Source organism: Diceros bicornis, chromosome 5, assembly GCF_020826845.1.
Source record: "Diceros bicornis minor isolate mBicDic1 chromosome 5, mDicBic1.mat.cur, whole genome shotgun sequence".
NCBI classification, from domain to species: domain Eukaryota; kingdom Metazoa; phylum Chordata; class Mammalia; order Perissodactyla; family Rhinocerotidae; genus Diceros; species Diceros bicornis.
This window is the reverse complement of record NC_080744.1, coordinates 69,162,504-69,184,096: the sequence shown is the minus strand read 5'-3', so window position 1 is coordinate 69,184,096 and position 21,593 is coordinate 69,162,504. Positions and strand designations below refer to the sequence as shown.

The 21,593-nt window shown below is 43.0% G+C and overlaps 1 protein-coding gene across 11 annotated transcripts in view; it reads right to left on the bottom strand.

Moving 5' to 3' along the window:
* Positions 1-1,242: 1,242 nt before the first annotated feature.
* PEAK1 (pseudopodium enriched atypical kinase 1) overlaps positions 1,243-21,593 on the bottom strand; it is a 319,364-nt gene continuing 299,013 nt past the window's right edge. For all 11 annotated transcript variants that reach the window (XM_058542131.1, XM_058542137.1, XM_058542133.1 and 8 more), the window contains one exon: positions 1,243-8,082. In XM_058542131.1, the coding sequence (XP_058398114.1) occupies positions 6,919-8,082 (1,164 nt within the window). In that variant the 3' untranslated portion in view covers positions 1,243-6,918. The remainder of the gene's footprint in view (positions 8,083-21,593) is intronic.

Sequence of the window (21,593 nt, the reverse complement as noted above, 5' to 3'; positions counted from 1 at the left end):
GCTGGGCAGTGATGGAGGAGAAATAGGATGATTTCTCTCCAGGCTCTCCAGTTAGACCAAAGGACAAAGTGATCCCATGGGAACAACAGAAACCCTGGTTTTCTCTGGTCTTGCTCCACCTCACCTGGAGTCTGGCTAGGGAAACCCTGAACTGGTCCCACCATCCATGCCTGTACCTTTTCAGAGCCCCAGGTCGGCCACTCATGCCAGCAGAGCATTGGACAGCAACCCAAGCCTAGTATACTCTATCTATGTGACCTCATGACCTCTCAGCCCCAATTGCCTGCTTCTTTCTCTGGTTCTTTTCCCCTACAGGCCAGTACGCTGTGCTCACAACTAGGAAGGGCAGTTTCCTGCATCTTGATCTGCAGCAGGCAGAGCCTGTGTCCCTGGAGACTGTCTCTCGGGTTTTGTGGCTGACCCTTCCTCTCAGGCCCAGGCAACAGAGAGAGCTTTGAGGCCCACACCAATATGGCTTCTGCCTCCTCAGCAACACAAAACTTGAGCATGGCAATCACTTTTCTGGAACACGCTTTAAATACCACGCCTGCAAATTCCAGAGTGTTTGCTAGCAGAGAGGAACAGAAACACTGGGCTGGAGACAGCGTCTACTGTAAGGGGTTTAGAGTTCTAAAATCTGGTCTAAATTTAGAGTCTACTTGTTTGCACTTGCATCCATTCTACTCTTAATAACATGGCAGCTGTCACTACTACTGCCGACTGCTGACTCTTCCTGCCTAAGCCAGGTGGCCCCCTCTTTCTGCTACTGAAGCGTCTGGCATATTAGCTTGTCCGCCTTTGTGAGGACACCGTGTGTGACCATGTACCTCAAGGAACAGGCAAAAGAAATGTGAATTCTGAAGCAGATGATGCTGTACAAGTCCCTGCTCCTGCTCCTATTGTCTGCACAGCTCTGAGCTCTCCACTGAGAGGGTCAGCCGGAGCCAGCTAACCAAGCCTCTCAAACATGTAGTACAAGCCCAGGAAGGCTGGATGCTGACTCACCACTAGGGGGCGATCTCACATAGCAAACCTGCAGTCTTCTCAGCTCTGGTGAAAGCCGAAGGCCTTCAATTCCTCTTCAGGATCTAGTTTTCTCAGATTAGGGAAGGAATGAACACAAAATACAGTCCAAGTCAGCAGGGAATGAGGATCCAATAAGGCACGCATCCTGCAGGGCAAGACATAATCATGTCTGCAAACCAGCCCTCCCCAGCACGTCAGTATTGGAGAGTCACTGGAAGGACGAGCGCTTGTCTGGTTTTTAGTGTATATTAAAATGAATTTATTTACACAGTAACATGATGCCAGAGAGAACACAGCAAAGTACCACAGCAAACCAAAGGGTGGTGCCACCTGGTGACAGAGGGGACCTTTCATTGGTAGATTTATACAACTCTAAAATACGTAAGTGGAGAGGTGAAGCTCCAGGAAAAGAGTAAAAGAAACAAGATTTTCAAATATAGAGTGTGGGCAGAGCCATGGGGAAGTAGAGAGATAGGAATGAGGATTGGCATGATTCAAATCACTGAGAAGGAGGACATCTTGCTTCTGCCCTGATCTTACACCAAAATGCCCTGCATATCATCAACAGAAAATCCCAACCCACTGTGTTCACACACAACACTCTTTAAAACTGGTAAGGGAAGGGATAACCAAATAGTATTGGGAGCAAGTTTCCTGAAGCGGTGTGGTGTATCCTTCCAAAACGCTACCTTGAAGCCATAGGGCTGGTTCAACATTCAAGTTATTGTGAGTGCGCACACATACTTTCCACACACTATACGGGCAAAGTGGATTTTCCGTAATACAATAATATTTGTAGCAAAATATATCTCTGTACTTCTGCTAGGTTAAAAAACTTCCAACCTCTTTTGATTCCCTGAAACTTTCTTGATTTTAGAAAAACATGGGGGTGAGAGGGATAGGTAAAAGTGACAAGCTGGAATAAAAACAGAGGCTCTCTGGAGTGGGAAACATGTAATGGGATGTCCGGAATGCAGGCCCCTGCAGCCCACCTAGGTGGGGAAAGCTTCTGGCAGTGGCTGATGCAAAAACCTACTCTAATGTCAAACAGCTGCAGAGAGGAGGTGTTTAACAGCTGTATAGCACCTTGTACATCCTGGGTACTTATAAATATTAAATGATGGTGATGATGGGAGGTAAACAACCTCTGGAGGAAGGTTTATAAAAACGATTACAATTTGTTAAGAAATTTCCCAAGAGTTCTTTAAACAAACCTATGGGAACTACCACAACTCTTAAAAAAAATCCTCAGCTGTCAGTATCACATGGATATGATGTTCCCAAGCTGAAGTTCAGGCAATAGCCACAGTCATGTCAAGGGTACAGGGAAATACTGGGGAACTTCATAATCTGCCCAGGCTTTCATCATTATCTTCTCTTTTTTTCTGATACACAAAATGGACTTGTTTAAAAAAAAAAACAGGTGCTTTTTTGAGGATGGATTATTTTATCAGCCAAATACCTTGACGTGGAATGTATGTGAATCTTCCTCCCATGGCATCTGTCATAACTCAACTTCACCACCTTAGAAACATCAGGACAAAAAGGCTTGATTTCTTTGCTATCATCTCTATCTAGGATCTTGCATCGCGGCTCTTCTGGCTTCCTTACGGCATCACTTTTGGTCCGTAGAATCCCCCCCCTCGGCGCTGCCATCGCAGGGACGGCTCGCCGTCAGTGCACACTTCGGCAAGAGCAGCACCTGGATTTGTCTTGGTGCTTTGGGCCTTTGAGCGTGTGAGCTTCAATGACGTAAAACTAATAACCCGGTTACATGGGCAGCCATCCTGCTCACTCATTAGGCTGGACCAGAATTTTCAATCTTTATCAAGAAGTGAGGGGAATAAAAAACATGTGAGTTGGCCTGGGGGTCAAGTTCCTCTCTCCCTCGTCTCCAAGTATGTTCATACTTTATACATCTAGAATCATCGGAACATAGTGCAGTATCCTATGTCCTCCCAATTTCCGGGACTAGCTTGTATTTTTTCAGATCACTACCAGTATAATCCAGGGAAAAATCCTAGTTGCAGGTTACCAGAAAAACCAAGTCTGGTTACTTCTCAGCACCAAAGTATTCTTAATTCCAATTTGGGAAGCTGAGTGCAATCCTTCTATGTCCTACTATTTAGTAGGCCCCAGAGATCTTCCATGGAAATTTTACAATGCTAGAAACTTTAAAATACAATTTTAGGCAGTTTTACTCCCAGAAATGTCATTAATATTTCTAGAGGTTTAGATCTCTTGGCTTAGAGTTTTCCACGTTCATAAACTTATTCTGAGATTGGAAGTAAACTGTCCCCACTTAATCTGACAATGAAAAGCTACTCAGACTCTTAAAATCCTAACAAATATGTTTTACTTTTAGCCCCCCAACATCAGTAGTGTGGGTGCTTGTGCCCCACTCTATACCTCACCCAGTTCATCTTCAGAGGCAAAACCTGAAACCCACTGTCATACTCCTGGCTTCCAATGCTGACTTAGCCTAGGGGTTGGTAAACCCATTCATGACTCTTTTCTTGTTGATTCCACAGGTTGCAACTGTTCTTGTTCCTATCCTGCTGTTATTCTTTGTGAACTAGTTTCTGGGCATCACATCAGTGTACATATTCCACAGGGGCTCTCCTCAGGCTAGCATGGAGGATCTCTCGTGTCCTAGTCCTCTGTGTGGAGCATTGGATTCTCTTCCCCCCAAGATGAGGTTATCGCTCTAAGAAGGCACTCTGCTATACATTCAGTCTTGGTCTTGGCTACTCTAGCCATTATCCTGTTTCTCTAGCACCCAAATGTGTCAAAGAGATTGTTCTTGCTCATGTGGCTTAAGGAAAAGTTCCAATAGTGGCTGAATTGTTCAAACTCTCAATATAAATGGAAGAATCTATAGTATAGACTTCAATGGAAAGGAAAAAAATTTCCAGTCAATATTGAAGACAATAACTTGATGTAACTGAGAAATCTTAAAGTGCTATACTAGTCACAATCCAAAACTCATATGTGTATATATATACATGTATGTCTGTGTCTGAGGGTAAGATTTCTTTCCAGTTGATGAATGAATTCAAAGTTCCTACTACAATTAAAATGAAAATGTAAAAAAATATTTGTGATAATAGTAGATTGACTGAATTTCATTATTTTGGAAAAATATTCTGAGGACCATCTGATGTAGTACTTCTTGCCTAGAAATAGTTATTTTGTCTATTCTGCTCTAACCTGTAACACCCTCTTCCCTCCCCACCTCACATACTTTGGCCACCACGCAGAGGAAAATTAATCTAGCCACCCGTCTCTGGGAAGCCTGAGGCCCTTCTCTGACTAGTTGGCATTCATCTTTTGCCATTAACAAATTTGAACATAAAAACAGTACTAAACACATCAGACGTGAAGAGGTGCTTGGTTTACCAGTGCTATAAGATAATGGTAGCAGAGGGTGTCCATGCTTATAACACTATAGAGTTAAAATGAAGAAGACTGGATCCAAGTTAAACAGAAAAAAAAAGAAAAAAGATACCTCAAGAACAAATAGAGGGATGAGGGAACATTCTTCATTAAATATAAAATCTGATTAAATAGTGAACATTCAAATTTACAAGGGCAAGGCACCACAAGAGTGACATTGAGAAAATGTCTCAATGTGCAAACCATGGCGGGGAGGGCCGCTAAGGGAATGTGCTGGCTGACACGGTCAGTGGTCTGTGTGCTCTACTTCAGTGTATAATTAGGCAAGGAGTTATGTGCACATGGGCTATGCTAAGGTGAACCAAGCGCCAGTCTGCTAGGCAAGGCGCAGCCATGCCACAGGACACTGAGAGAATGGACTGCTGGCCTGCAGCAGCATGCCCACTCTGTGGCCATTCCTAGGGGCAGAGCCCTGCACTCTGGCTAGAGGAGGCAAGACTCTTTGTGGGCCAATCAACTCTCTTTCTTAGGAGTCCTTAGTGCTAGCCAGGAGGACAGGGACATCCTCCATATGGAGCCTCACATGTCCCATTCTCTTAAAAAAAAAAAGAAGAAACAAGAGAATGATCAAGTACATTCTTCTCCTTTCTTGATCCTCTTTGATATAGTTGAATCATATGAAAGGCTGTTAAAAATGTTAAAAGTTCAGAAACTTCCAAAAGGCCACTAGTGTGCTATCTAAGTAATACTGCACAATCAGTCTTCTTTAAGAAACTGCACTGGTAGATGAGGGGCCCCAGGGCTCCCTCACTGACTAGGTGCAGAGAACATGTCTATCAACCCTACCACAGGTTTCTTCCCCAGAGGCCTGGCCCCCATTTCCAGCATGCGTGTGCACACACACGGGCACAAATGTGCACACACACTCACACTGTCCGAGTGACTCTTGGGTTGAAGTAAACAGATACTCACAGTTTTGAATAAAACAAGTCCGTCCCCCCCACCCCCAGCCCAGGGTGGAAGGAACACTCGTCTCTTAGCACAAATATGCGCCAAGGGAAGAAGGGGAGGATCTCCGCAGATCTTGTTTCAGATGAAGTTGCAACATAAACACTGTAATAATATAGCTAAAAAAATACATAAAAATTGCACATATATCCATAGGAGAAGAGCAAAGACCCCATGCACAGTGAACAGCTCTCAACCACCCACCTCAGCAATCAAAATTCCCCGTGAGCTGTCCTCCAAAGCCATTTCAGAGTCATAAGGAGCAACGTGCCAGTGCAACTAGGAGGCAGTTTCTCCAGAAAAGGTCAGCATTCTGAGCAGGAGGTCAGCAGTCTCATCAGTGGCCTTCTCCCCCTCCCCTGCCTTCTGGCCATCCTAACAGCCAGCAGCGACATGCCCTCTAAGGAGATCTTAGAGCTCAACTGACAGCCATTTCATTCGGGGCTGCTGTCTACAGCATTTGGCAGACTAGTTAACACTGGCTACTGATAGGAGGAAGCTGGCCAATTACTGCTCAGGGGAAAAACTGTGATCTGGGCACTGCCAGGGCTGCCAACACTGACAGCTCCGACAGTAATCAAAGAACGGTACTTTAAGCTGTTCCCCTGATGGCCCCTAGAGAATTGCACATACAGGAAAATCATCTCCTTGTGTCCTGCCGGCTATTTATAAGATCTGAACTGCACGCCACCCTGATGAGACATTGGTGACACCACCTTGGGTCAGCTCTGTAATGGGCCACAAGTGGATGATAAACTCAAACTTTGTTGGCAAGTGGGGACAGAGTAGAGGTAAAGGTGAATCAGGCAGTGGCAGCAGAGGGGAGACTATTAGGGCTGTCCTCCATGCAGTACACCCACTTATCAATAACAGAAATGAAAACAGGTCCATGACCCAAGGAATGGGATCTCTCCTTGTCCTTCTACTACCTGCTGGAAGAAAGGGTACAGTCCCTGGAACCAAAACTGAGCTGATGCTAAGGATGGCAGTCTGCCTGGTAAGAGAGTCAGTTACTGATACTTTAAAGGAAGAAAGTCTGTCATGAGAGCTTACTGGATGACGGTAAAATTGGTTAAATCTGTCTATTGCTAGTGAGAATAAATACTTGGTGTTAAAAAGACAGGTGATATTCAGAATTATGGAGGAACTGGACACAGCTCACTGAGTTCATACCAAAGGGATCTGTCCCTTCAAGGATGTGCATTTCCACTTTTTACCTGCATATGTGGGACAATTAGGGTGGAACGTGTTCCGACGGAAGGCAACTGCTTATCTGTGCAGTTGAATTTCTATAAAGTTAAGACAGACTCAGTTCTCATTCAATTTGGAGCTGTGGATAACCCTTCTGAAAGGACTCATCTGTTCATGGACAGAGATGGAAGATTTGTTTCTCTTCTTTCCTTGAATTCTGTGTGAGTACTAGGAAGGGGAAGTGCATGGGCGACTTGAAGAAGGTGAAAATGAAGTAAAAGCAGCAACCAGGATAAATTAACGGTGTTGTAGGATTTTCACAATACAACTGAGCGAGTCTGGAGTGGCAAAAGCCAAATACTGAGCACAAAGCCAGTCTTCAAGGCTGACCCCACCCTCCCTGTCCAGGGACTTCTCAGCAAACTTGATCATCAGCAGTGTTCGCTTGATGTCTAGCCAATTTTGGAGCAGGGCATTCCTCTGTATTAGGCTGGGGGAGGTGGTGAAAGTCTGGAAGAGATCTTCCCGGGGGCCCCAGAGGAGACACTGGAGGATGCCTTTGGCGTCTGAAATGAGGATCCGCTCAGAAGGGTTGGGATTCAGGAGGCAGCTGGCCAGCTGCTGCAGGCCCCGGGAATAAGGAGAGCGGAGTGGGATGCGAGGCAGGTCTGCTCGAGTGTATTCCTTCTCCTTCAGCTCTGGGTTCTCATCGAAGGGGTTGGGCAGGTGCAGCATCTCATAGATGAGGATGCCTGTCTGGAACTCATCACACTTTTTATACTGGGTGGCTGTTATGATCTCTGGGGCAAGGCGGGACTGGTCCCGGAGGATCTCGGGGTCCACTAGATGGCTCTTCTGCTTGGCCTGAGAGAAGTTGCTTACTATGAGTCTCGTTGGACAAGATGAGGTGGGGTTGGGCTCTGTAGGCCCAAGGCCCTGGGCGGTTCCCCCAGGCTGGTAGTGGACAAGCAGCAGGTTCTCCAGACGTAGATCGCAGTGAGTGACATGGTAGGGTTTGAGGTGCTCAAGGCCAGAGCACAGCTGTAAAAGCAGCAGACACACTTGCCTCTCATACAAATCAGGGCTTTTCCCATGCTGGGCCAGAGAGTCGTGCACAAAATCAGCCACAGTGAGATAGGGAACCTCTCTGGTGATGACTACAACGTGGCTTCTCTGCTTCCTGCTAACGACTCCCTGGCTTTCTTTCTGGGATGACTCTGTTTCAGAGCAGGACTCTGGGCTTTTCCTATCCGTTTCTCCTTTCGCCTTTTCTTCAGGCTCTTCCATTTCACCCTCTTCCTCTTCAGGGGCATCAGGATCCTCCCAGGGAAGCAGACGGTTAGGGACTTCAGCAAGGAAATGACCACAGTCCTGCTGGATGTTAAAATGGACAGCCAGGCTCTGCCGGACAGCCAAGCTGTGATAATACTGCTGAGATTCTTTAGCTTTGCTCTTACAGATCTGAAAGAAGAAAGCAAATAACACAATTTAAAATGCACACTTTTATAATCAGGCTTATGATGCATAAAGGAGGATTAACTGGAAGGTGACTGGTTAGGAACAGTGTTATAGTGAAGTCTTCAGAAAGGGTCTTGGTAGTCCTGCGCTGAGTGACAGTAACAATGGCAATAACCATTTCTCATGGCTGTCTACATGCTTAGCACTTCACGTGTATTATCTCTAGTTCTCATACTAACCCTTTAAAGTAGGCTGAGGATCTAAGAATTAAAAAAAAAAAAAAAAAAAAGCCCAGGGCTACCAGTTTGCAAACTTAAATCTAACACCAAAGCTTGCTCTTTCCACTATACCCTACACCTCATCTAGAAGACAGAACAACAAAAAATAATTTTTCACCTACTTTCTGTGTATGTTTACAGCCCGGACTTACACAGCAGCTCAATAAGTGGCTCATAAAATAGGCCAGGATGTCAGGAGAGTGACATACATTTGGCCTGGTGAACTATAGGGTTTCCTAACTTTCCAATGGAGGTCATTGTGATGGTCACAACTCATGCACTCACGGTTCACTGGCACGGTGAGCCATGGGCCTTTCACTTAATTTCTCTGGTCTCAATCTCCCTAACAAAGGGGACAATATAAAGAATATTGAAACCTACTTCATAGGGCAGTTGTGAGGATTAAATGAGATAAAGACTTGAGGGAATCACTGGTCTAGTCAGAGCAAAATCAACACTTCAATGGCAGGACTCTGAGTTCTATGCTTTCTTCTCACAGGCCTCATTTAAGGCCCAATAGTTAGGCAAGAAGGCCTTTCAAAAAGAAATTTATTAGGTAGATATTCATTAGCCAAGAGTTCTACATACTAAAACAACCATTGTATTTCTAGACTTAAAGGATTAGAAAAGCAAAAAGTACATAAAATCACCCCTAAATGGATTATCCTCAAGATATGATATGGACTGGGCCGACCCCGTGGCTTAGCGGTTAAGTGCACGCGCTCTGCTGCTGGCAGCCCGGGTTCAGATCCCGGGCGCGCACCGACGCACCACTTCTCCGGCCATGCTGAGGCCGCGTCCCACATACAGCAACTAGAAGGATGTGCAGCTATGACATACAACTATCTACTGGGGCTTCGGGGGAAAAAAAAAATAAATAAAATTATAAAAAAAAAAAAAAAGATATGATATGGAGGAGCTACAACGGAGGACTCAGTTTCCAACACTGGTTCATAGATCATAATAACCTGGTCAGGGCAGCTCCTCCACGACCGTGTTAACTGAGGAACACATTTTCTACCCTTCCTCCTCAACAGGAGCACGCTGCCGTATTTCACAGATATCAGAGCCTCCCAGCAACAGGCACTCTGTAGTCTTTACACTGCCTGTTTATTGCAGTAATACAGAAGAGAAGCAAATTTTAAAAAGGATTTTCTAGTCATTTTTTTTTAAAGATTTATTTATTTATTTTCCCCCCAAAGCCATAGAAATATATATACATTTCTCTCTCTCTTTAGAGAGAGAGATCTGAAAACGAGTTTCTTCAAATCTTCTACACCTACCTAATCAGTTTGAGGGCACACTAAGCATTTCTTCTTTAAGCAAACTTCTGGTCTTGAAACAGATATATCCCCAGGCTGAGTTCAAGTTCAAACATATATCTTTCACAAAGTATTATCTTTGGAAAGCTCTCAAAGTCTCAGCACATGCAGTATAATACATAATCCTATATGCTCATCAATCACAACATGAATTCTTTCTACACTGTACTGTTGGCAATATTTCATATTTATGTGTCACCAGGTATTTAAAAATCCTACACTAGTTGTCATTTAGTTTGTATAGGAGTTGGATCCAGGGTCCAACTATTAACCCCATTTCTGATTTTAATAATTTGCTCAATATCACATTGGCTGCTGGAATGAATGTTCAAAGGTCCAGTCTTTGAAAGTCAATCAAATACCACTGAGTTTGGCTGAATGAGACCGTGTAGTTAAACTAGCTGTCACGTTATACAAAAGACACTCACCAAGGACTTGGGAGGCCTGGGATTTAGCTCTGCCACTAGCTGTGTGACCTTGGGCCTTTCACTTAATTTCTCTGGGTCTCAATCTCCCTAACAAAGGGGACAATATAAAGAATACTGAAACCTACTTCATAGGGCAGTTGTGAGGATTAAATGAGATCAAGTATGCAGAGTATTTCTGTAAATCTCAAAGCCGTACAAATGTAACACGGATAATGACTAAAACAATTAAGAACTTCCAAATGTTAAAAGTGATGAAATATTAAAGAACCCTCATATTTTTTCAAAGAGAGAAAGAAAGAAAAATGCATCTTTCTTTTGAGTCCTGAGAGCCACTTGACCCAGCAGGGAGGTCTGACCAGGGCTTTGGTAGAGGGCAGCTAAAGAGGGACTGCTGAAGTTGAGCACCTCCGTGCCAGGGTCAGCCCTGACAGACAAGTCAAGACCAGCAGCGTGTTCTCATCTGAGACAGGCCAACCTAAGGCTAAGAGAAAGAGAACTGTTTGGCCAATCTGTAGTTTTTACTATGCCAAGTTGCACTGAAAAAACTTGCCATCTTGCGGCTTAGCATTAGAAGCAGAGAAGATATTCTAATTATGATATTCTAATTGTATCTAGACACGCACACTTCTATAAGATTCCTTAGAGCTTTGTGAGCAGATAAGAACACGGATACTACAACAAGAATTTATGTTTAGCTTCACAGATCAACTTGAGATAAAGGTTCAAAGTGATTTACGAAGAAGAAATGATAAATTGTTCAGTCATTTTGGATGCTCTGAAGGAAAATGGTCTGCCCAGATAGCCAACCTGAGTAGGGAGCACTTCCTTATCTCTTCATCTTACAATATGTAGACAGGCTGAAGAATAATGAGTCACTCTAGTTTTAAGGATAAAGGAAAAAGGGAGAAGACTGGAGTGTGAAAGAGGAAAACAAAATACTAGGACTTTTAATTGGTATATAACCATGGAAACTGTTACAACCAAAACACAGACCTATGGAGATTTCCATAATAGGATTTCTCAAATGATGAGTATCTCATAAATCTTTATTATGGAGCCTGCGATGATGTTAATTTAGGTAGGAGTATTATATTACTCTATGCACCACATAGTAGCCATTTTTCAAATATTAATAACTTGACTCCTTTAGTTTTTAAAAAAACTCAAAATAACCTGACTTCAGATGATAAATTTCTAGTCCAAAAGTTATTTCAGAGAACAAGGCACTCTTTCCAGAACAAATGCACAGGGTTCTTCCTGCTGCCTGTTTTTTCCCTCTTCCCTTACCCAGTATTTTCTCTACCAGGGATTAAAGTAACTTCTTCTTGGTCTCCCATTTTCATTTACTTTTCTTGAAAGGAGTTCACATTCCTTCTTTATAAAGGGTAGCTGGCTTGAACTAGAGGAATCTCAAGAAAGATTCCATTCCCCAAGAATGACTTCCACAGGACTCCTAGGCTCCCCCAAATTTTGAAATAAGAACAAAACTGGAGCTGTAATGGTCCCATATCTTCATGTAAGATTCCCTCTAGAGAAAAAAATCGGCTCATATTTTTTTTGACTATGTATGCGAAAACCTACTTAAAATGCAGCCAATTTTGGCAGATTCTGTACTGTTTACATTTTCTGGATGGGAAGAAAAACGCTATGAGAGCCTGAGCCAGAGTGACACTAGAGGGAGCTGCAATATCAATACCAGAAGTCATTTACATGTAAACTGTGCAGCAAAAGAACAAAACCAGGCTAGTGAAGGTTGACTCCTGTAAAATATGCCATAGGTCCTCTTTCTGGAGAAGTTTTTGGTTCTCTGAAGGTGGAATGCCAAAATCACGCACAGGGAAAGCTTCGTGTGAAGAGCACAAGCTGGAGGAGATGCCCATTCTGGGCACAGTGATCCTTGCCTGCTTGCCCACTCACAGGGCACACCTTCTTGAGCTACTCCTCCAGAGGAAGCCAGAAGAACATCACAAGGGACAGCCAGCCAGCTTGGAGTTACACACCCACAAATGTGGATAAGGCACTGTCACAAAAACAGAGGCTCGAGGGGAAGATAAGTGCTTGTCTGAGCTAATAAAGATGAGTGAGGACAGAGAAGGGGAAGGAGAAATATTGATTCATATCAATTGAGCATTCAAATAAGTATCTGATGGATCCTCAGCACTTGCCATCTGCAGGAAATGGCATCCTAAAGCAATCCAGCCAGAGCCCCAAATACAGTGTGGGGGGGACCCCTTAACTACCGATAAATCATCTGTTGGAAAATGGGGAAAAAAAACATGCTTCTAGAATCAGAGCCAAATTACTCTCTCTTAAGAACTTCTCAGACCCAGGGCAAAGCATATAACACTTACACAATCCTGATCTTAGTGGAGAAACACAGCTTGACAATTGTTCCTCACACACAATCTGAGAAGTTTAATTGTAAACATTCCTATAAGTACAGGGGCTCATTTTCTGTGTTGCTCATGGCAACTGCTCTGCATACCTTTGAGGCAAATTTGACATTAAAAGCATTTGTGTTTGTAATAATAATCTCAACCTAGACAGCTAACTTTTAAAAAGCAGACTGTGGGGGTCTTTGACTGTAAAGCTCCATTAAAAGCAGCTGGGAAGGAGAAGACAGCATAATGCGCCTAATACTACCGACCCTTTCAGAACGCCCACAATGACTGGGACCTGTAAAGAGGATGTACATCTTGCTGCCCTTTCACTGTTGAGGAACGGAGCAGATATTCAGTTTAAGGCAACAAAGTAGGGAAGTGGGGGAAAAAGTTATACATTTGGCAAAACAGGATGGCATGGCTATGGAATAAATCAGTTGTTGAATGGAGTAGTATTATCCATTCTTCTTTACTTGACTTTTCCTCCCAAAGGCTCCTTGAAATGCCAGTGTTTGGGGGATGGGGTCCTGCTATCTGTCCTCTGTTCTCACTGACACATTCCCTTCAGCAACCTAATGGCTTCAACCATCTTGACATACTGTTGACTTCCACATCTACATTTGTAACCCAGATTTGTCTCTGAGCTTTAGATGCACCCATACAATAGCCTACTTGATTTCTCCTCATGTTTGTCCCATCCCATAGATGCCTTAAACTCAACATAACCAAATCTGAACTCTGCTTCCCACCAAACCCACTTTTCTTACAGTATTCCCTCTCTTGGTGAATAGCTGTTTGTCTGTCCCAACATCTGGATGAGAAATCAAGTTCACTCTGGTTTCTCTTCCATCTTCATTCCCTACATCTAATTCATTAACAACTTCTATTGATTTTGTTCCCAAATAACTTTCAAATTTTCCTCTTTTCTTCATCTCTTTGCTACCATTATCACTTGCGTGGACTGCTACAAGATTTCCAACTGGTGCCCCTGCCTCTCACGTGATTCCCCTCAAATACACGTTCCACACGGCCACCAGAACCACCTTTCAAAAAAATCGGGTATCACATGCCTATTTAGACTTCCTAGTGGCTCCCCATAATCTTCACAGGATCAAGCGCTGGCCGGGCTTCCCTTTCCAGTCTTATTTCTCACCTCTCTTCCACTTTTGCCATATTGAACTACCTGCAGCCAGCCCTACACCTACCCTCCAGGTGTTCTCTCTGATTGGGGCCCTTCTTAACCCTTCATCTGCCTGAGGGACTCCTACTTATTCTTTCAAAGTCCTTCTCACGTGTGACTTGTCAAAGAGAAAATGCTAAGCACCCTAACCCTTCTTTCTGTGTTTCTTCTATATCTTACATGTCTCTGTTATTACATTATCACATTTTTTGGTCTTAAGGGTAGATATTTTGGGGCCGGCCCCGTGGCGTAGCGGTTAAGTGTACGCACCCCGCTGCTGGCGGCCCGGGTTTGGATCCTGGGTGCGCACTGACGCACCGCTTGTCAGGTGTGTGGTGGCGTCCCACATAAAGTAGAGGACGATGGGCACGGATGTGAGCTCAGGGCCAGTTTTCCTCGGCAAAAAAGAGGAGAATTGCAACGGATGTTAGCTCAGGGCTGATCTTCCTCACAAAAAAAAAAAAAAAAAAGAGCAGATATTTGTATCTTTAGGGCCCAGCACAGAGCAAGGCACGTAGCACATGCTCAATATGCCTGTACAGAATATAGAGCAGGGCGACATCTGATCCACTGTAGCCACAGGGTTTATTTAGAGCAACTAGAATATATTAACAGCTTTTATGAAACAGACAGAAGTTGGCAAGGTGATGGGGAGGAGACAATGGCAGACAAATCTAAGTAATAAACACTCAGGACCTGACTACGCAAATGAGTAAAATCTGAACAATGAGAGCTGACTCCTGATTCCAGGCTGCCTCGTAGGCTCAGTGGTTTTCCACTGCACAAAACTACACAAAACAGCATTGCTCTTCATCATTCCATTCAATTTTCTCTTTTTCCCCAAAGAAAGCAATAATTACAAAATATGGGACTCTTCAAAAATATTCTACATTAGCTCTTATTTTTTCACTATGGGCCCAGTCGGCTTAGTATGCCTTCAGCCTGCTTCCACTTTATTAGCAGGGAATCTCATTTCCATCTCCACTAGACATTTTACAGTGCCTCAGTGAACCCTAAGTAAGATGGATATTGTGAGGGAATAAATTGTAGAGGGACAGAAATAAGAAACACTGAAGATCACACACTACACCATCTGTGTTATTTAGTCACATTATACAAAAACACAACAGCAAATTGGAGAGAGTATAGAATGAAAACCTGCACATTCTAAACTGATATCCAGTATTTGGTACGACCTCACTCTAAGAATACAGGCTGATCACTGATTGACCTCAATTCCTTGATCTGCCTAGGAGGAGTACTGCTTCACTTGCTGCTACAGAGCTAAGACCCACACACACTCAGTGCTGTTACAAATATATTCAAAATGGATTAAAGTATTTAATATTTAATAATATATAAATGCTGTCTGGGCCCCAAGTACTCAGAACTCAATGCTGTAGGAATCTGCTATGAGACCTGTCAGGTAGGCCAGGTAATTTATAGCTTGAATTGCTACAAAAATGTTCACATGCCATTTTGGAGTCTAGAAGAGAAATTCAAGAAGGCAGCTGTATAAGATTTTACTATTTTATTTGTGACTTGTACTCATTAAATCTTTCCACGCTCCCACTCAGCATGTGGGTCAAAAGAAAATCACTGTGTTCCTGAGCCAGTAATTCAGGCTGACCGAATGATGTCCAGGATGTTCACACTAGAGAAACTGAGGCACAAAAAGTTCAATAACCAGCTCAGGGCCCAGATTAGGAATTCAATTAATTTGAATCCCAACTTATAATTCCCAACTATGTCCTCTCACCTTATTAATGAAAGCCACGGCTCCCTTTTCCCACCAGACAATTCATTTTGATTCCAGGTTTACATGAGTACCCAAAACCTCTCCTTTCTAAACCAATTGCCAGTTGAGACTCAATGCATTCAGCCCTGAAATGAGGTGGACACTGACCTAGGATGGCTATGAGTACGTACAGCTGGCTTCTAGCAGATCAATGGCTTTCTGTGAAGTTTCAATGTTGGGCATGTTTGTGTTGAATTATGGAAGTGGAAGTGGTTTCCCTTCTGTAGTTTTTTTCCTTGTCACTAAGCCAATAATTGCCTGTGTCTATAGTCTGAACTAGTTGTAAATTCCTACCAATCACAGTTATTCCTGTTAATGCTTTTTCATTTAGTGTCTTGCTTTCTCAGCACCCACCCAAATGAGATAAACAGAGACTCTGGAGTCAAAATGCAATAAAAGATGCTGGCCTCCACAGTTCACCTCTACTTTATTACAAGCTTTTAACAAGATTCTTGGCATAGCTGGAAGAAAGGAAGCAGCCTGCTGTAACAGGGAAGTGTATATCTTCATTGAGCATTGTGCGTTCTATCCCTGAGAATAGAGACCTGGACTACTTCAAAAGGAGAAGACATCTACTACACCAAATTTGGAACTGTTGGAAAAATATGTCAGAAATTTATGCTTTTTGCTTATGTGAAATTTTCATCATCTTCCTCAAAGTAATTTCATCCAAGTTTCTTTCGTGGCCTCACGTAGCAGTATTTGCTATAAAATGATCTCAGGGGAGCAGTGAAAAAAGAGTGTCCCACTGAGATTGGGCCATAATTTTCACAACTGTCCACTCTGTTTCTAGGCAAAAGGCTGTCTGTGTCACTTGTCCATTCAGGGACAACACTGAGGCACCGCAGGGCAAGGCTATTGACTCAGGTACGGTATAATAGGACAGGTTCCATGTAGGAGTCAGGAGGCAGCCTGGCATGAAGCTGGTGACCCTATGCAAAAGTAATTGTTCATCTCTGGCCTCAGTTTCCTCCTGTGTAGAATGATGAATGCCTGCCCTTCTAAAGTTGACTTGAATCTACTTTGAGGATTATGTGTTTGGTAAGTGGCTACTCAGATTCTTTGACAGGGGCAAAAAAGCAAGGCAGATTTTATTTAGAGCAGGGAAGTTTTAAGTTCATGCTTAAGTTTTATTTAGAGAGCAGAGAAATTAAGGTCTGGAGGCCAGCCAATATGCAGCCCGCAGAGACAGATGGTCCAATCTGCTAGGTGGTGGCTCACCAAACGGTGATGAGGGGATAAAAGGAGACATGAATGAGACAGAAACAGGAATTGAAGGTTAAATATTGTCTGGGCATCAATTTGGCCTTTCCTTCAACAAAACACTTAAAAGTAGACTGTGTTCACTGCTTCCACAGACTCCCCATTCTATATTCCCTCTAACTCGCTGCATCTGGTATCTGCTCCCACTATTACCGAGACTGTATTTTCTTGACATTTACCAGAGATTGAACTCCTGCCTTCTCCTCATTCTGCTCAAGCCTTCTGCAACCTTGGACTCTGATCTGTAGGTCCTTGCTCTTGGTTACTTCTTGTCCAAATGCTCCTCGTTTGGGTCACTTAGATGTGTGGGCCTTTCCCCAACTGGCAGATTCTGCCATTACATTCTCATAAATTCCCACAGTTTGAATTAAATCAAGTCTATGAGAGGATGGTGGAACCATATTTCTAGGCTTGACGTCTCTTCTGAGTACCAAATCCACATTTTTATCTGGCAACAGGGTTTCTCTTGTCTTGGCTGTCCCACGGGCAGGCTCCGCAGAGAGCTCATCTTTCTGGCTTTTCTAATTCATATTTCAGTTAACGGCATCACCATCCTCCTGGGGTTGTTCCTCCTTGAAATTTTAGCATCACTGCCCTTATCCTACACCCAACCAATCACCAGACACAGTCCTCTGCCTGCCTCAGCTCTTTCATCACCTGCCCCTTCTTTTCCACTGTCCTATTTCAGGGTCTCATTATTATTCACCTGGACTATTGCAATAGCATACTGACTGCCTTCCCTGCTTCCAGTCCTTCTAGACTCTTCCACCATGGTTTTCTTCCCAACTCATTAATCTTATGTTATCCTTCTGTTTAAAAATCCTTAGTGGCTTCCCATAAAACACAAAATAAAGTCTAGCCTCTTAAGCTCATCATTCAAAGCCTCTAATTTTGGTCCCAAATCTCTCCATAGCCTAATTTTCCACTATTCTCTCCATGCACTGTATTTACCATAAAGAACAGTGTGAACTAGACACAAGAAGCCCGTTTTTATTGGCCCTGAGATAAGTGTTAACAATGACATCTTTCATTCACTGGTCTTCATTCATCTTTACATCTCTGCATACCACTCTGAATCTTCATCATAATCTGTCTTGTTTAAGAGTTATTTATGCCTTTATCTTTCCCACTGGAATATAATCTCCTTGAGAGCAAGGCCTTTGTCTTATTCATATGTATTTCTATAGACCCACATAGATATCACAATATTTTATTTAGTAAATGTTTGTTGAAAAGTCAAGAAATATTTATCGAATACCCACTATGTACACAATACTGTATTAGATAGTATATAATGCTATCTAGTGCTAAAGATATTAGAATAATAATATAATGAGGATATAAGGATTAATAAGCCATCGTCCCCACCATGAGGAAGCTCAAGTATAACAGTGGGGAGGGACGCACGTTACTTTAATTGTATAATGATAACGGTAGTACTGTATAACTGTACAACTGTAGCATGATAGTGCAGTGATAGAGAAATCCACTAGGTATAGAGTGGGTACACAGAGGGGAGCTGTCAACATGTCCTCAGAAGATTAGAGAAGAAAATTCAAAGAGCTGGATTCTTTAAGAAGACATAGGAGGGGGTCGGCCCCGTGGCTTAGCAGTTAAGTGCGCACGCTCCGCTGCTGGAGGCCGGGGTTCGGATCCCGGACGCGCACCAAGGCACCGCTTCTCCGGCCATGCTGAGGCCACGTCCCACATACAGCAACTAGAAGGATGTGCAGCTATGACATATAACTATCTACTGGGGCTTTGGGGTGAAAAATAAATAAATAAATAAAATGATAAAAAAAAAAGAAAACATAGGAGGGGCTGGCCCTGTGGCTTAGCGGTTAAGTGCGCGGGCTCCACTACTGGCGGCCCAGGTTTGGATCCCGGGCGCGCACCAACGCACCGTTTCTCCGGCCATGCTGAGGCCGCGTCCCACATACAGCAACTAGAAGGATGTGCAACTATGACATACAACTATCTACTGGGGCTTTGGGGGGGGGGGGGAAGAAAGAAAACATAGGCGCTTTCTACGTATGTGAGGAGAGTAGAGGAAAAAACAGCTACCATTTACTGAATGCCAAATGATACTCTGAGCACTATATATGTCATGATGTACACACTGACTTCTGTGATTTTTCACAATGGCTTTAAGAAGAATGAAGTATTTTCTTCATTTTACAGATAAAGACACTGGACTTAGAAAAGGTAAGTATCTAGGCCAAGGTAACACAGCTAATAAGTTGCTAAGGCACAAATTTAAACCTAGGTCTGTCTGACTTAAAAGCCCAAATTCTTAACCAATATATCAATCGTCCTCAAAAATTCAAAAGCACCTGGGGGTGTTTGCTAACAATGCAGTTTCCAGGCCTCCCTTCCAGACGTCTTGATTCTGTAGGTAGGAGATGAGGCCAAGGAAACTACATTTTTAATGAGGACTCCTCAGGTGATTCTGAAATAGGTCACCTGCAGATGACAATGCTCTTCCTAGAAGAGCAGTCCAGACAGAGGAACTACTGTGTGCAAAGCTGGTAGCATTAGACAGGAGCTATTTATAATTTGTGCTAGAGGACGGGAATACAGAGACAAATAACTCAGGATACCTGCCTTCAAGAAGCTCAGTATCAAATGATCCAAAACCTCCAATTCCTTAATTTTTTCACTGAAGACATTATGACATTTTTTAAAATAAAATCAAAATAGTCTATATCACTACTTTAACATAGGAATTATTTGCATACTACCATTTTGTAAGTCAATTTCTAAAAAGTTATGGTCAGACTATTTGGTATTCTGCTATTTTCATGTGACATTTTACAAAAAATGTTTTCCATGATTTTACATAGACTTCATAATTACCATTTTTAATGGCTGCAAACATTCCATTGGGCTGACGTACCATAATTTATTAAATTCTTTCCTTAATATCAGGGACTTTAGTTTGTTTTCAATTTTTGGCAGTGCTCAAGTTCTTGAGGATGTTAGCATTTAGTAGCTCTCTTTCATAATTTTTTTTTGTGTGTGAGGAAGATCAGCCCTGAGCTAACATCTGTTGCCAATCCTCCTCTTTTTGCTGAGGAAGACTGGCCCTTGGCTAACATCTGTGCCCATCTTTCTCCACTTTATATGGGACGCATGGCTTGACAAGCAGTGCGTCGGTGCGCGCCCAGGATCTGAACCTGCGAACCCCGGGCCGCCACAGCAGAGCACGCACACTTAACTGTGACGCCACCGGGCCAGCCCCCTCTCTCCCATAATTTTAAGGAAACGTGTTTACATCTTTGAAGTAATGAGAAAGAAAATATCTAAGTGCAGAACCTATCTAAATATGCTCAGGCTGGTGCCTAATATTAAAGAATAATAATAGTGAGTGATCTAAAGAATGGTGAACAGTAATTTTCCATTATTAATAACAATAATGCATTAAAAATATTTTATATGTAATTTATTGTTTACAAAAGCCATTTTACTATACAGACACATATGCATTATAACAAACTCATTTAGTAGATAGGGCAGTTGGTATCCATTCATGTGAAAACCAAGAGAGATTACATGACTTGCTTGGGGATACATAGCGATAGATTCAGAATTTTGACCCACGTCAGCTGACTCCAAATCTACTTTTCTTTATTCTAGTGTTGTGATATCTTTTAGTTTAAGACCAATAAAATAAACCTATTCACACCGAATGAAAAGTAGAATAAAGCTATGAACTAAACTGTGTCCTCCCAAAATTCATATGTTGACACTAACCCCTAATGCAACATACTTTCTCTCTCATCCCCTAACACCCCACGTGAGGACACAGCCAGAAGGTGGCTGTCTATGAGATGAGAGTCCTCCTTTCCAGAACTGGCAGAAAATAAATTTCTCTTGTTTAAGCCATCCAGTCTATGGTATTTTTTTTTTTTTGTGAGGAAGACCAGCCCTGGGCTAACATCTGTGCCCATCTTCCTCTACTTTATACGGGATGCCGCCACAGCATGGCTTGCCAAGTGGTGCGTCGGTGCGCGCCCGGGATCCGAACTGGCAAACCCTGGGCCGCCGCAGCGGAGCGGGCGCACTTAACCGCTTGCGCCACCAGGCCGGCCCCTGGTCTATGGTATTTTGTTATGGCAGCCCCAGCACACTAAGACTTTGGTACTGAGAAGTGGGGTACTCCTGTAACAAGTACCCAAAAATGAAGAAGTGGCTTTGGAATTGGGAAGAGTTTTGAGATGCATGATAGAAAAAGCCTAGATAATCACGAACAGACTGTTGTCAGAAATATGAACATTGAGAGTGATTCTGGTGAGGTCTCAGACAGATAAGAGGAACATGTTATTAGAAACTGAAGAAAAGGTGATCTTTCTTACAAAATGACAAAAAACTTGGCTAAACTGTGTTCTAGCATTTTGTGGAAGGTAGAACTTGTGAGTGATGAAATTGGATATTTAGCTGAAAGATTTCTAAGCAAAGTGTTGAAGGAATGACTTGCTCCCTCCTAACTGCTTATAGTAAAATGCAAAAGGAGAGAGAAAAATTGAAGAAATTGTTAAGCAAAAAGGAACTGGAACTTGAAGATTTGGAAAATTCTCAGCCTATCCATATTGCAAAAAATGAGAAAGCTTGCTCTAAAGAGAATACAAAGGGTGTGGCTGAACAACTATTTGATAAACAGATCAGGGGTGTGACTCATGGACTTAATCAGGCATCTCAGCAGAAGCCAGAAATAGAGATGGGATTATACAAAGACCAGCAAAGACACTCCCAGTTTCAACTAAAGGGACAGAGAAAGTGGGATGGAATGAAGGCAGGCTGTTGGACTTCTTGGATCCTACAGGACTGGACCATAGAGCTATTCATCTGTGAAAGTGCACGATTT